Source organism: Papaver somniferum, chromosome 8 (genome assembly GCF_003573695.1).
Source record: "Papaver somniferum cultivar HN1 chromosome 8, ASM357369v1, whole genome shotgun sequence".
Lineage (NCBI taxonomy): Eukaryota > Viridiplantae > Streptophyta > Magnoliopsida > Ranunculales > Papaveraceae > Papaver > Papaver somniferum.
In genome coordinates, this window is record NC_039365.1 from 1676536 (window position 1) to 1690565 (window position 14030).

Below are 14030 nucleotides of genomic sequence, written 5' to 3' on the forward strand. Positions count from 1 at the left end.
ATTCGGCGCAACCCTAATACTATCGAATAAGCCGAATCTAGACTTATGAATTGAAACCTTTATTCGGCGCAAAACTAATACAACCATACAAGCCGATCCTAAGCACATGAAAAAATTCTGAAATTCAAACAACAATTATTCGGCACAAAACTAATACTACCATACAAGCCGATCCTACGCACATGCAAAATTTTTGAAATTCACAAAACATATTCGGCATAAAACTAACACCATCGAATAAGCCGATCCTAAATATAAGTCTCGGTGTCACTAAATTCGGCTCAAAACGGATTTCAGATATACGCCGAGCCGTTCATATGCACTTTCAGGGTTCAGTTTCAAGAACAGCTCGACGCACATCTAAGATTTGTTTTGCGTCGAACCATACCCTGTAACCGCCGCAGAAACATGATTTTGACGAATTAAATCGACCAAACCAATCTAAAACATCAAATACGAGATGGGTTTGTAGAACTAACCTTCTTATTCTCATTTCCGGAGTTGGTTCTTCTTCAATCTCTTCTTCCGGTTGATTTTGTGGTTGATTTTGAGTTTGTTCTTCACTCTCTAAATCTTCTTCTTCTTCAATGGGTTGTTGAGTCGATCGATTTGAACGAGATACTGGCTTACGACGACCCATTATATAGATGAGTTTAATCGTCGACTAAATTTTCACGAATCGACGATTAAATTTCCGCGATGAAAAAAAAGTAAATGGAAGGGTGAATGTGTTCGGCTGTGGAGAGGAAGAAGAAGAAGGTGAATGAGTTCGGCTGTGGAGAGGAAGAAGAAGAAGGTGAATGAAACTGATTTTAGGTGTAGTTGATTATAGGTTTTGTATTAGGGTTAGGGATAGATTAGTAGTAATTTAAAGGATTTAAGGGCATATAAGTAATTGAACCACCCCATAGGGTACCCCTTATAAGGTCACCCAAGTTAGGACTAGTGCTTTGTATGCCTAAGAAGATTTTGGTATGCCCAAAATCAGGGTTCCATAACAAACCCTCCTAAGCAAACCCTCAAAACAGGCTTCACATATCCATTCCAAATCCTTGAAATAAAAAGCCCAATCAAAACCCTAGCACTACAGTCACAAACCAAACAAAGCCTTACCCAAACTCGCCTCTCTGTTGATATATAAATTGAAGGCATTTTGTTAGGGTTTCAAGCCTTTGCAAATACAATCTCAGCGAGAGAGAGAAACAGAAGAGAAAACCACAAAAAGAAGAAGAACTTCCGTCTTCTCCAACTCGCCGCAACCATGGTAAGCTTCACTAAACCCTAAATCTTATCTCCTTCTTCTTCCTGCTTCACTAATCGGCGCCACCATGAACCCTAATCTCTTTTTCTGTTTTCAGATTATGTCCGAGAAGAACCGTCGTGAGATTTCAAAGTACCTCTTCCAAGGTAAAACTCTAAACCTCGTTTAGATCTGTGATTTTCTGCTTGTTTTGTTCCTGATTTTGTGGTTTATTTACTGGATTTGTGGTTGATTTTGGGGTTTTTTGATTTCAGAGGGAGTACTGTATGCAAAGAAGGATTTCAACTTGGCAAAGCATCCAGACATTGATGTACCAAATCTACAAGTGATTAAGCTTATGCAGAGTTTTAAATCAAAGGAATATGTCCGTGAGACCTTCGCATGGATGCATTACTACTGGTTTTTGACTAATGATGGTATTGAGTTTTTGAGGACTTACTTGAATCTACCATCTGAGATTGTGCCTAACACTTTGAAGAAATCTGCTCAAACTGGAAGAGCACCACAGGGTGATCGCCCTAGGTAAGATTTGTTGATGTTTTGCTTTTGGATTTGATGTGTTTGTAGCATTTGATTTATGTTGGTTTTGGAGATTGCTGTGTCGAGTATAAACTGATAGCCATTAGGCAACATTTTTAGAGTCGCTGATGCGTTCACATTTCAATAGCGACATCAGTGCTGTATGTTACCGATAATGAACCTTGGGATGAGATTTTTGCACTAATTGCTGTTTATCTAGTGATTTAACGCATTGACGCTCGAACATATACACAGCAGGTTTCTCTTAATGGGGTTACTTGTATTCTTAGGCCATATGGAGTAGTCTCATTGGTGCAATTTTCAGTCATAGTGTTTTTGATTTGCGAACTGGTAATATTGAAATGAAGGGGATTGCAGAGATGCCTCCATAAAATTCAAGCTCAACAGATTGCAGGTTTTTCTCAGTCGAGAAAATTATTTGGGTGTCAATACACCTGCTGAGCTGATAAGTTTGAAACTCATCCAGATTCTATTGTCTGAGTAAAAACTTAAAAGCCATAAGGCAACATTTTTAGAGTCGCTGGTACGTCTACATTGCAATAGCGATATCAGTGCTGTATGTTGCCAATAGTGAACCTTTGAGCTGATATTTTTGCATTAATCGCTGTGTAACTGGCGATTTAACGCATTGAAGCTCAAACATCAATCTTCATTGACAATTGTATAAATTGTTTATTATATTCTACATTGATTTTGTTGTTGTTGTTGTTGTATATTTAGGCGTAATTATGAAGGTGGTGACAGACCTAGATTTGGTGGTGACCGAGATGGATACCGTGGTGGTCCAAGAGGAGGAGCACCAGGGGAATTTGGAGGAGATAAGGGTGGTGCTCCAGCAGAGTATCAGCCACAATTTAAGGTTTAAATCTGTCCCTTTAGTTACAAATGAACTGTCTATGACTTTGTATTATCTAAATAAAAGATTGATGTTGTTCCTGCATATTGTCTTGTTGGTCATTTGATATGCAATGCCTGAATTGCTCATGCATATTGTCTTGTTTCTCACTGATATGTTATCTCTGATAGGATTTAGGTAAGTGTTTTAAGAGTTTGTGTGTGTTACAGGTCATTTGTATTTTGCCAAGATTCCCCTTTCATTGAAAATTTGATGAAGAATCACTGTATCTAGTAAAGTTTGTTGGATTTTACATTGTATTTAGTAGCTTACAGATTTGAGGGCTGCAATGCCTTGCTATTTGTTAGACTTCTCTGTTGTGAAATTGCTTCCATCATCTGTTCAGTTGTTCTTATGGTTCAAGAAAGATGTTGAATCATTTCACATAAGTTTGCTGCCTGTTTTAGTGGTCTGGAATATGAATCTGTATGAGAGTTTTGTACATAATTTTTCGTAGTTGATTTTATCGTCTTTTATCTTCTCGGCACCTGGTCCTTTGAAAATAGTTCGTGGGTAATCCTGCAGTTATACAATTTACTTGATTGTTTCTGGGCTACATAATTTCATAATTTTGGACGGTTCTCAGTTCTGTGATTCATTGTAATAATATTGCATTACTTAGTTGCTTTGAATGTTAACAATAATTGGACATAACATGAGTAATTCTGAATTCTATACTGTTTTCTTACACAACCATGATTGTTTATCAGTGATCCTGTGGTTCAAATTTCTAATCTCAAAGGTTCAACTTTGCAGAGTTCTGGAGGTAGGGGTGGTTTTGGTCGTGGTCGTGGTGGTGGTGGTGGCTTTGGTGCTGGTGCCCCAGGCGCAGGTCTTCCTTAAGTTGGATACTGTTTTTGGGTCAGAGCTGAAAGATCAATTTCTGTTGTGAAACGCCTACTGTGTTGTTAGCTCTTGTAAAGATTGTTTAGTTTATGTCAAGGTTAAATTAATTTTGATAAATTTTTGTTGAATAGGGACAACCAACCTAAGTCTTGTGCAAATCAACTCTTTACAAGAATCAGTTGAATTCAGTTGATATTTTGATTCATAATCTCTTCCAAGTTTTGACACAAATTTTGTAGCCCAACTCCTTTCGGGCATCAGAATTTGTTTGTTCTACATTCGGTACGGCTGAACTTGTATACTTTATTTGGTGTTAAATCAGACCAAAAATAGGATGTTCTTTGGTGTTAACTCAGAGACCAAAGAAATAAAACACTGAGTGCAAGATAGAAAGGATGTTCTGTCATTGGATGTAAACTATCTGTGGATATAAAGTTTACAAGACCCCCCTATCTCTAGCTTAGTTACCGCAATACTTCCTACCTCAATAAAGCTCTCTTGAGCAGCAAATTAGTTGTAGTTTCTGTCCCTCTAATGGAAGAGGATGGGTAGATTACTCTATTTTTGGTCTTTTTATATTGTGTCTGATCAGTAATCAAAATCTCCTTGAGCCTTGGAGAACATGATATCTCTGTTGTTCAAGTGGAGTATTCCGTCCTTGAGAGTACACTTCCATCTCCACTCATTGCTCCTCTTGCATGTCTTGGGTTTATCTACCAGATTCCTAAATAGATTAGGAACAAGATTTCTTTAATTTGGAATTATACAAACGAATTTGAGTTGAACACCAAGGGTATATGAGACTGGGCAAACTCACCGACTAACCAATGGCTATGCACCTTCATCTTATTACCAACTTTATCATTCCAAGATGTTGTGTGAGGCGCTAGGCGAGACGCCAAGCCCTTTGCCTCGCCTAAAGGCGAACGTTTTGCGCCTCGAGCGTTTTACTGGCCAGGGGTGCCGCAATACAAAAAAACCACCGTTTCTTCTTTAGAAACAAAACAAAGAAAAAGCCTCCGTCTCCGATTAAGAGCCACATAGAAAAACACCATCATCAACTTAACAAAAGATAAAATCAAAACCCAGAAATGTTATCAGCTCAAATTCAAAGACGGGTTTCTTTCCTTTATCACTGGTTCATCACAGGTAAGCAAGTTTCAATCTCTAAACTCTTACTTACTTTCCAATTACTTCGATTCAACCACTTATAACCAAAACCCACAACACATTTCCTCAAATCTTTCTCTACTGAATGACAGACATGTTTAAAATTCATAAGAGAAGGAAATTTCGATGAGATAATATCTCAAAATCATGTAATTTACCCGGGTTGTGGTATTCATATGCAAGGATTAGACCCAAATTTACCAGTTTACTTCATGAAACCCTCAGAGAAGAAGCCAGATTATAAAATGAAATTAGATAGGCAACCCATAATTGATGAAAGTGAGATCTCAGATTTTTACTAAAGGGGCAATCTTGATGAGCCTGAAAATGAACAACTCGGACTCCCAATCCCGAAAGCAACTAAATTTGGTTAGAAACCTGTTGTTTGTGCTAGATTTCATTATTATAATTGGTAGGAAATTGGTTTCGATAAGTGGGGCATGGTCAGTTGTTTTACTGGTTGTTGATGCTGCTGATTTCGATGGGTTGTTTCCTAGAAAAGTTGCGAGATTAGTTTGGGATACTAGATTGGTTTCAGATACTATCGATGAGAATTCAGTAGATTGGAAACAAGGGAAATTGTGTAATGTACCTAGAGTTGTTCTTGTAGTGACAGAAAATTGATTTGCTTCTATTGTGTTTAATTATCGCCTATGAGGTTGGAGTATGCGTGTGCGTGAAGGGTGAGCTAGTGAGATTACTAGCTTTCATTTGGTTAGTGCAGTTTGAGGTTGCATCTTGTAGATGATGTTTGTAAGTTGGCTGGTGCTAGAGGAAATGTTTGGGCTGTTGGAGCTCAGAATGCTGGGAAATCGATGCTGATTAATTCTATAGGTAAACATGCTAGTGGAGGGGAAGTTCATGAATTAACTGAAGCTCCTGTGCCTAGGACTACGGATTATTCGGGTCGAGGGTATTCTTTCTGGTCAAGCGAAATTGTTTCACACTCCAGAACTTGTGCATTCTCACCAGCTTACAACAAGATTGACGAGGAAAGAACAGAAAATTAGTGCAAATAAGCAAGGAGTTGAAACTTGAAACCATCAAGTCAAGGCTGGTTATATTGTTCATATTGCTGGCCTAATGAGACTGGATGTAGAGGAAACATCACTCAAGACAGTTTACGTTACGGTCTGGGCCTTCTGGCATTGGTTTCCTGTGGGAGTAAAAGGTGAAGCCTGTTTAGGTGTTTGGACGAAATAGTACAACTCTATGCCTTCAATATCCATTGTCAATGCCAAAGGTATAGTGACTGCCTTCAAAGTTGTTGTTCCCTCAGCTGAGGAATCTCAAAAAGAAAAGCATAATATACATTTGCTAGCAACAAGCGATTGAACCTGTGACCTTGTGGTTATAAGAAACCTATGTGACTGTGTCTGTAGTTGCTTGTTCTATTTCAACACAAATCTTAACCTAACATACATTTATCTTTTTGAAAAGCTCTAAACAACTCAACTCTTTCCTCTTCTCAGGCACTACTTCTACTCGGTCAATGTCAGTGTCGATTTCAAATCTCTCAGAAGACATCTCCCAAGAGATCTTATTGAGGTTACCAGTCATATATCTCCTGAGATTCAAGTCTGTCAGTAAGTCTTTCTGTTCGTTAATCCGCAGCTCTAATTTCATCCGTAAGCACATCAAGTATTGTATCCAAGAAAACAATGTCACATTTATTTCCCCTGAATATCGTAGAGGAAAATCCCAATTCATTTCATTAGAATAAATTGTCCATCTTCAAATGTGTTTATTTTTGAGCATAAGGGTTACTCATTCGGAATTTCAGCTTCTCAAATTGATTCATTCTGCGCTGCATTTGGCTTATTATGCGTTGTATTTGGTGGCGAGTATGACCTAGAGGAACATTTTGTTGTTTTGAATCCATCCACTATGGAGTTTAAGAAAATACATGTTCCACGAAAACTAAGTGAGAGCCGCGCAACTGTAAGAAGTTTGTTTTGGTTCGGTTATGATTGCAAGATTGATGCTTACAAGCTGGTTAGAGTTGAGTGATTTGAGGAATTTGGCATACCGCGTAGGAAGGAGAGTTTTGAGGTTGAGGTTTATACATTTGGAACGGGTTCGTGGAGAAGGATTGAAAATGTACCTTACAAATTTGAGAAACGTCAACCTGGGGTGCTTGTTAACGGTGCACTTCATAGGTTTGTTGTTTCATGTGTGAAACAAGTGCAAGTTCTAGTTTCTTTTGATATTGCGAATGAAAGGTTGTGGAGGTACCTTTGCCTAAAGAGCGTTTGACATACCCAGAAGAACCTTTGGAAGATGCCAAATACGAAAAAAAAGTGGGGGAGTTGGGAGGGCGCCTTTGTCTGCTTTTTCATGTTTTTGGTGTTTGGGTTGATGTCTGGGTAATGCAAGAGTATGGAGTGAGGGAATCATGGAATAAAAGCTTCACGATTACTGAAGAGACTATCACCAAATCATTCTATTTGAGGCTCAAATGGAGTTTTGAGAACAATATGATTTTATTGCAGGGCGATGACAAGTTAATATTATATGACCCAAAGAGCGAAGGATATTGGAAACTTGCGGTTTGTGAAACTAATTCGGATGCAGTTAACTATGTGACCAGCCTTGTTTCACTTAACTCTGGTACATATTTAAACCAAATGGGGAATAATAAGAACAGTGAGGACATCAAGAAAGCTGGAAGAGGTAAGGTTCTTAAGCACTTCACCTGTTATATATCCTGTCTTATGTGACAAATGAAAGTTGGGAGATTTAGAGAATGAAAAGATGAAAGAAAAAGGGACTTTAGATTTTTGTTATTCGTTTGTCACCTCCTATGGTGTTTTCGGTTTTGAGCCCCTATTTGTTTTGACATCTCTGTAGGCCTTCTTCTTGGTGTTTATTGATAGAATTTCAATTGGCCTTTCATACGAAACTTCTTTTCTTCGAGTATCTACGCATAGTAGTTATAGCACGTCTTGGAAAGACATTGTTTGAACTTCACGTGTCATTCCTAATCATTATTGTTGGTATTTTAGGAAGTCAGATGTATGGCTTCTTGTTTAGCTTCCAAAGGCATATTATGTGAATTTGTGTGTGAAGTTATTTTCCTTTGTTACTTCTTATGTTGCATTCGACTTTGAGGACCACATCCTAGTCATACATTATGTGCCATTCTGATTTACTATTATTGGTATTTAGGAAGTCAGATATGTGGCTTATATTGTTTTGCATCTAAAGCCATAGCATGTAGGCTAAATATATGCTTGTATATGTGAAGTTCTTTTATCTCAGAGTCCTCCAAGTCGGTGATGCTAACATGAAGACTCAGTATAGGATCAAACATGATTTGATAACTCCAGGTCTTGCTTTTGTACTGAACTAAATCTCTCCGTAGAAAAGATTCGCTTGTAGTTTGTTCTTGTAATGAAAATGACTAATTGAAAAAGCCCGATGAATACTTACAGCCGAACATTTGAATTCTTGATTAATGTGGTTATGTTCTATAAGTTTCTTTGTTAAGTACGTGTAGTATGCCTAATAGCGTCGATTACAAATCAAAATTTAATTCTGCTTTGATGAATAATTGACAAGAGCTTCGCTGTTAAAGTTATGTAAATGTTGTCATCACCGGCTAGCAGTATACACATTGGTTAACTTAGGGCCCCTTTCTACCTCTTTAGTATGCTACTACACCTTTTGCACACATTACCATTTATTCCTGTACTGCTTGAAATCTTCTCTCGCACAACAGTTGCTGGCTAATGTTTCATACTTTTAACTGCAATTGTTGATCTTACAGATTACTGTTGGGTGATCCGGTTTTAAAGGTGGAGGTATTGTGAATGTCAGCACTGGACCACGTATATCCCAGGTCTTGTGCGCTTTCTGGATTTTAGTCTTTTCCCATCCTTATCATTTTGGACGACATAGGTTTCCGAGGAAAGGTGTCTTAAATATTGACATCTACTACTGAACCATGTAGCTCTCGAAAGCACTGCTGAATTTTGTTGATAGGTAAAACCTTAGTATTGTGTGCAGCCTTTCGTTATTTACTAGAGTTATGGTGAAAACAGTTCTTTTTTGAACTAAACAGTCTTATTTTCTTTCTAAAAACTGGAATGCAAAGTTTTCTTCAATCAGGCATTCTTAGCCATTTGGTGCTTGTATGTGCAACTTATTTATCATGCTTAATGATCCCTATATACATCCAGCATAAAACTCTTAGTAATAATCAGTTAAGAAAACAAAATTAGCAGCTAGTACTTGACTGCAAATGCTCTGGAGATGAATTCTACCATATTAATCCTTGGCATAAAACCATTCGAGTTACTGAATGACGGAGTCACTGCCGGCAGTGTCAAGCTATGGAACTCAGTTGTTTGACAAGTAATGTCCTTAATTCTTCTTTGTGTTGCTTTGTCATTTCGAATGTAAATGTTTCATGAGGCATATTGATCTTTCTGATGGAAGTGAATTCAGTGTTCAGACATGTTTGATTTGGCTGAATTAGAAGAAATGTTGCTCTTACAGGCTCAGCAGAAAAAAATTGTGATATAGAATTTAGGACAGGAAGTAATGCTGTTTGTTGGATCATGTCATTTACTTTCACATTGTATTTAGCAGCTTTCAGAATTTAGGACAGGAATGCTTTATTAAAAGGAAGCTTCCACGTAGATTTTGTAGTTTCTGTCTGTGAAGTTAATTTTTCATTAACTGTGTTTCTCATGGTTGATATTCAGTTTTTTGTAGTTTTCAGTTCATTATTCTTATTGTTTACAACCATGTCGAATGGGTTCTTTCTCCAAAAGCATGTCCCAAGAGAGCTGCACTATCTATCTTAGTGAACTGGACCATTAATCTCATTGATTTTATACGAGAGTTTGGCTGAAACCCCTGTTTGTTGTTGTTTGATAGAGCTAGCTTCCAAATGACTGATTGTCTGCATAATTTGCGAAGTTGATGTCATTGTGTTTGTGTTTAATCTTTTTAGCTAGGCCTGTTGAGTTATATTCTGATAGTTTACAAAGAATGATTTTCTGAGGACCATGGTTTTTTTGGGGGGAAAATAACCGTTTGGTCCTATTCTACGTGGTCCCAAGTTAATTTGGTCCACCAAAGAAAAAAGAGTTCTATTTTGTACTTATTTATTCAAAAATATTAAAGTATCTAAAATATCCTTTATCTCACTTATTTTTTCTCTTTTTTCTTTGTTTTCTTTCTTTTATTTTCTCTCCCTTCTTAACATAAATAAATAAAAAAAATTAAAAATGAAATATCTCTCAAAATATAATTCGAAAATTAATAAATTTTGTATATTCGGAAAGGTCTCGTCGAGATCTATACAATGTGTACCTATTCTCTATGTTTCAAAATTTTAAGTTTTCGGGGTAATAGTAGTTCATTTCCAAGAATGAACACTATTTTAGTACATGGTAGTTCATTCTATTTATAGTAGTTCATTTCTTAGAATGAACTCTTATATGCTATCAATTTGTTTTGTAGAATGAACTCATAAAAGTACTTCATTATTAAGAATGAAGTCACAATAGTAGTTCATTATTATAGTTTACATTGTAGAATGAACTCGTCATAGATGTTCTTATTGTCGAATGAATTTATAATGGTTGTTCATATTATAGGATTGACAATTCGTATTTTAAAATGAATTCGTAACGATAATCAAGTATTGTAGTTCATATTGTACAATGAACTCATAATAGGTGTTCATTATGATAGTTCATATCATAAAATGAACTCGTAAGTGATTGTTCATGTTGTAGAATGAATTCGTGTTAGGTGTTCATATTGTAGAATGAAATCCTAATGGTATTTCATATAGTAGAATGAAATCGTAATAGTAGTTCATTATACCAGTTCATTTTGTAGAATGAACTCGCATGTTACTTAATCATGACAGTTCATTCTACAGAATGAATTACATAGTATGCTAGTTCATTACATAAGTTCATTTTGTATAATGAACTCGTATACAATTTTTATAGTTATTTTTTAGCCTAAGAATAAGGTAAAAATTAAAAACTTTGAAACATAGCAACAATGGTATCCATTGGAAAGCTCTTGTCGAGGGCTTTCCGAATATATAAAATTTATCATTTTTGGACATGTGGTTCAAAAAACATTTAAAGTTTTTATTTATTTATTTTCATTAAGAGAGAGAAAAAGAAAATTCTTTGTGGATGGGACTACTTCACTGAGGAAACAGATGATAAGTGATCTGACAAATATGGATGTAGCAAAATTTCCAGACAAATATCTGGGTGTATTTCTTGCTCCAGGTAAGGTTACTTCTGCAATGATCTGGTCCATAGTTGAAATACTTCAGAGCAAGTTGGCAGCATGGAAAGGTAAACTACTCTCTTTCAAGATAGATTGGTTTTAGTTAAATCTGTTCAGTGTAGTGTGCCTATTTATAACATGTCTATCTACAAATGGCCTTCAAATGTAATTAAAGTGTGTGAGAAAATTATTAGAAATTTCTTGTGGACTGGTGATGGAGACATCAAAAAATTTAAGACAATTTCATGGAAAAGGGTGTGCACTCCATATGAAGAAGGAGGTCTGGGCATAAAAAGGTTAGAAGTGATCAATAGAACAATGTTAATCAAGATGATGTGAAACATCATAAACTCTGATGCAGAACGGGCACTATTCTTCTCAGCTAAATTCAAAGATAAACATGAAAATTGGACATCTAATTGGAAGCAATCCACAGTATGGAAGGGTCTGAAATGGGCTTGGAATGCTGTAAAGGAAGCTGTTAGATGGTGTGTTGGAGATGGTTCTAAAATCTCAATGTGGTTTGATATCTGGTTAGGTGATTGTGCATTGATAGATGTAATTGGTTACTCAGAATATGTGAAGAGATATATTGATATGAAAGTTAAGGATATATTGCAGGAGGGGCAATGGAATATTCCAGATGAGCTTCTGCATGTTATTTATGTTCCTCAATTTCCTGTTATAAGAAGTGGTAGTGATAGAAGAGTGTGGTGTGTATCTAAAGATGGGAAATTTTCTACTTCAATGGATGTGGAAAAGATAAGGAACAAGGAAGCAGTGCTAACATGACCTAAATATATTTTGCAAAGTTTTCTGCATCCTAGCATTGCTAGTAAAGTCTGGAAACTGCAGCAGGAGGTGTATGTGGATGATCTGATAATGAAAAGCAGAAATTATGACATAGTTTCTATTTGTTGTATTTGCTGTGAAGAGCAAGATCATATGCAACACACCTTATGGGAATTCTCATTCAGCTTGGCAGTATGGAATTGGCTAAATACTCAGTTTGGATTTCAGAATCCTAATTCTTTTGGTGATGTTTGCAGTGCAGCTAAAGATAAAAGTCCACTTGTTAAGCATATTTGGATAACAACAGCTTGTGCCACTATGAAGGAGTTATGGCTTCAGAGAAATGCCAAACTTTTTGAGGAGATCAAGCCTAATCTTAACAGGTTTAAGAGCAGAATTCTCCAATTAGTATGCGAAGGGGGTTATAGAATGACAACAGTAAGAGGAAGCCAGGGATATGAAAGGAAAATAACAGCTTTTTTTAATCTTTAAATTTAGTTGAAGTGTTCTTTTTTTTTTGTAAGTTCCTTTTGTTCTTCTTTTTTTTGGGTCACTCCTTTACTGAATTGGCTGTGATTTAGCTTCTTTATTAATAAAAAATGTGATTCAACAAAAAAAAAAGAGAGAGAAAAAAAGAAAAAAAGGGCATTTCTGCCACTATTAAAAGATTATGACCTCATTGATGACGTCATCCCGTATGAGTATTTTTCACCATAGGACCAAACAATAATATGTAGGACCAAACAACAATATATATTTTTAAAAAGGACCAAACAGACAGTTGACTGGGTCAACTGGACCAAACTAACTTAATTATATTTTTTCTAAGACCATATGGTATTTCCTACTCCCTCCGTCCTATTTTAGACGAAGGGGAAGGTGTTTTCACGTAGATTAAGAAAATGGAAAGAGATTAATTTTTTTCCATGTATATCCCTTAATAATAATTGTTAAAATATTAAAATCTCCTAGTTTTTTGTTCCTTGTTTCTAGTGGTTGATTCCAATGCAGGGTCAAATTAGGAAGAAAGTGTGAAAATTATGGGAATCTATTTTGGTACTAGAAAAAATCCCTTCCCCTTCATCTAAAATATGACGGAGGGACTACGTTTTTTGGGGACCATTGTTCTACTTTTAGTAAGACGTTTAGAAGTAAAGCGAAGACACTCCTTATCCAAATTTTTATGTTAATACCAAAATTACACTTCCTAATTAAGTTTGTGTAATGATTAGTTAGTGTAATTAAATTATGTTGATTAGTGATTATTGTAAGATAAAATCAATATTATTTTTCTTAATCTTTTTTGTTTTGGCACGGATTATTTTTCTTAAAATTAAGTTATTGAAAGGGAAGAAGAAGGAGGTTATAAAGTTGGAAAAACTAATTACTTTCTTATTTTTTGGATCTGAACCTTCAAAACATCAAGCATACTTGAAATTTAGTTTTTTGTTGCTTGAATTTGCCAAAATTTTCTGAAAATAAGAAATTTTATATCTGAAAATAAAATTTTTTATAATTTGAATTGGGTTAAGTCAAACAAGTTCGACTACAAGATATGAACAACAGGTAACTGAACTTATATGGCCGTATGCGAGTTCGGCCATATTAGAAAAAAAGCTCATACGGTGCCAATATGAAAATAAAAAACTCATGCTAAGCTCATGCGGTGCCAATATGAAAATAGAAAACTCATGCTAATCTGACAAACTGTATTTTTCATCAGTTTCTCCTTTCATCGGTCATCGGATGTCCCCCAGGGGACGACTGAGTAGGATAACTCGATCTATATAAACGGTATCAAGCTTAAAGGAATTACCGATGTGGGACTAATTAAAGTGATAGTAGAGTATAAGGTTATTTCGCTGAAATACTTAGTTTCTGGTATAATAATAATAAGTCATGTAAGTTGGTCGTTCAGTCATATATGGTTCTGTTGGATTTTTTATCTATGTCCTTAATATATATATTTCGTTCGGATGAGCCGCAAGGAAAAAAAATGCCTATCGTCTTGGATAAATAATTGCCAGGCAACTCATGGATCAACAAAGACTTTAATTTAAAGGGTAAAAGCCCGTCAATATGAATCCGGGACAAGATTTCAGTTTTAATTCAATAAATCGCATAAAAGATGGACTCGGACATAATCACGATGCCGTGTACAAAGAGTAACATGGGTTGGAATGTTCTTAGCTTTGATTTACGCATGTCGACCTTAAGGAAACCTCTTCCTTGCTTTGATTTAGAAGCTGCTTTGTTTTT

The 14030-nt window shown here is 36.0% G+C and overlaps 2 protein-coding genes, 1 non-coding gene and 1 pseudogene across 3 annotated transcripts; all 4 read left to right on the forward strand.

Annotated features, from left to right (window-relative positions):
• The first annotated feature begins 1135 nt into the window (after positions 1-1135).
• LOC113304354 (40S ribosomal protein S10-1-like) lies at positions 1136-3760 on the forward strand. The gene is made up of 5 exons (XM_026553440.1): positions 1136-1264; positions 1359-1407; positions 1516-1783; positions 2522-2660; positions 3453-3760. Exons 1-5 carry the CDS (start codon positions 1262-1264, stop codon positions 3537-3539), a joined length of 546 nt encoding a protein of 181 aa, XP_026409225.1. The 5' UTR covers positions 1136-1261; the 3' UTR covers positions 3540-3760.
• LOC113307328 lies at positions 2151-2253 on the forward strand. The gene has a single exon (XR_003339115.1). It is a non-coding gene; the product is annotated as a small nucleolar RNA Z107/R87 (small nucleolar RNA).
• A 1026-nt stretch (positions 3761-4786) lies between the features above and the next one.
• Positions 4787-5915, forward strand: LOC113304158 (annotated as a pseudogene).
• A 550-nt stretch (positions 5916-6465) lies between these two features.
• Positions 6466-8835, forward strand: LOC113302819. The gene is made up of 2 exons (XM_026551776.1): positions 6466-7385; positions 8482-8835. The coding sequence occupies exons 1-2, from the start codon at positions 7082-7084 to the stop codon at positions 8505-8507; spliced, it is 330 nt and encodes a 109-aa protein (XP_026407561.1). The 5' UTR covers positions 6466-7081; the 3' UTR covers positions 8508-8835.
• The last annotated feature ends 5195 nt before the right edge of the window (positions 8836-14030 follow it).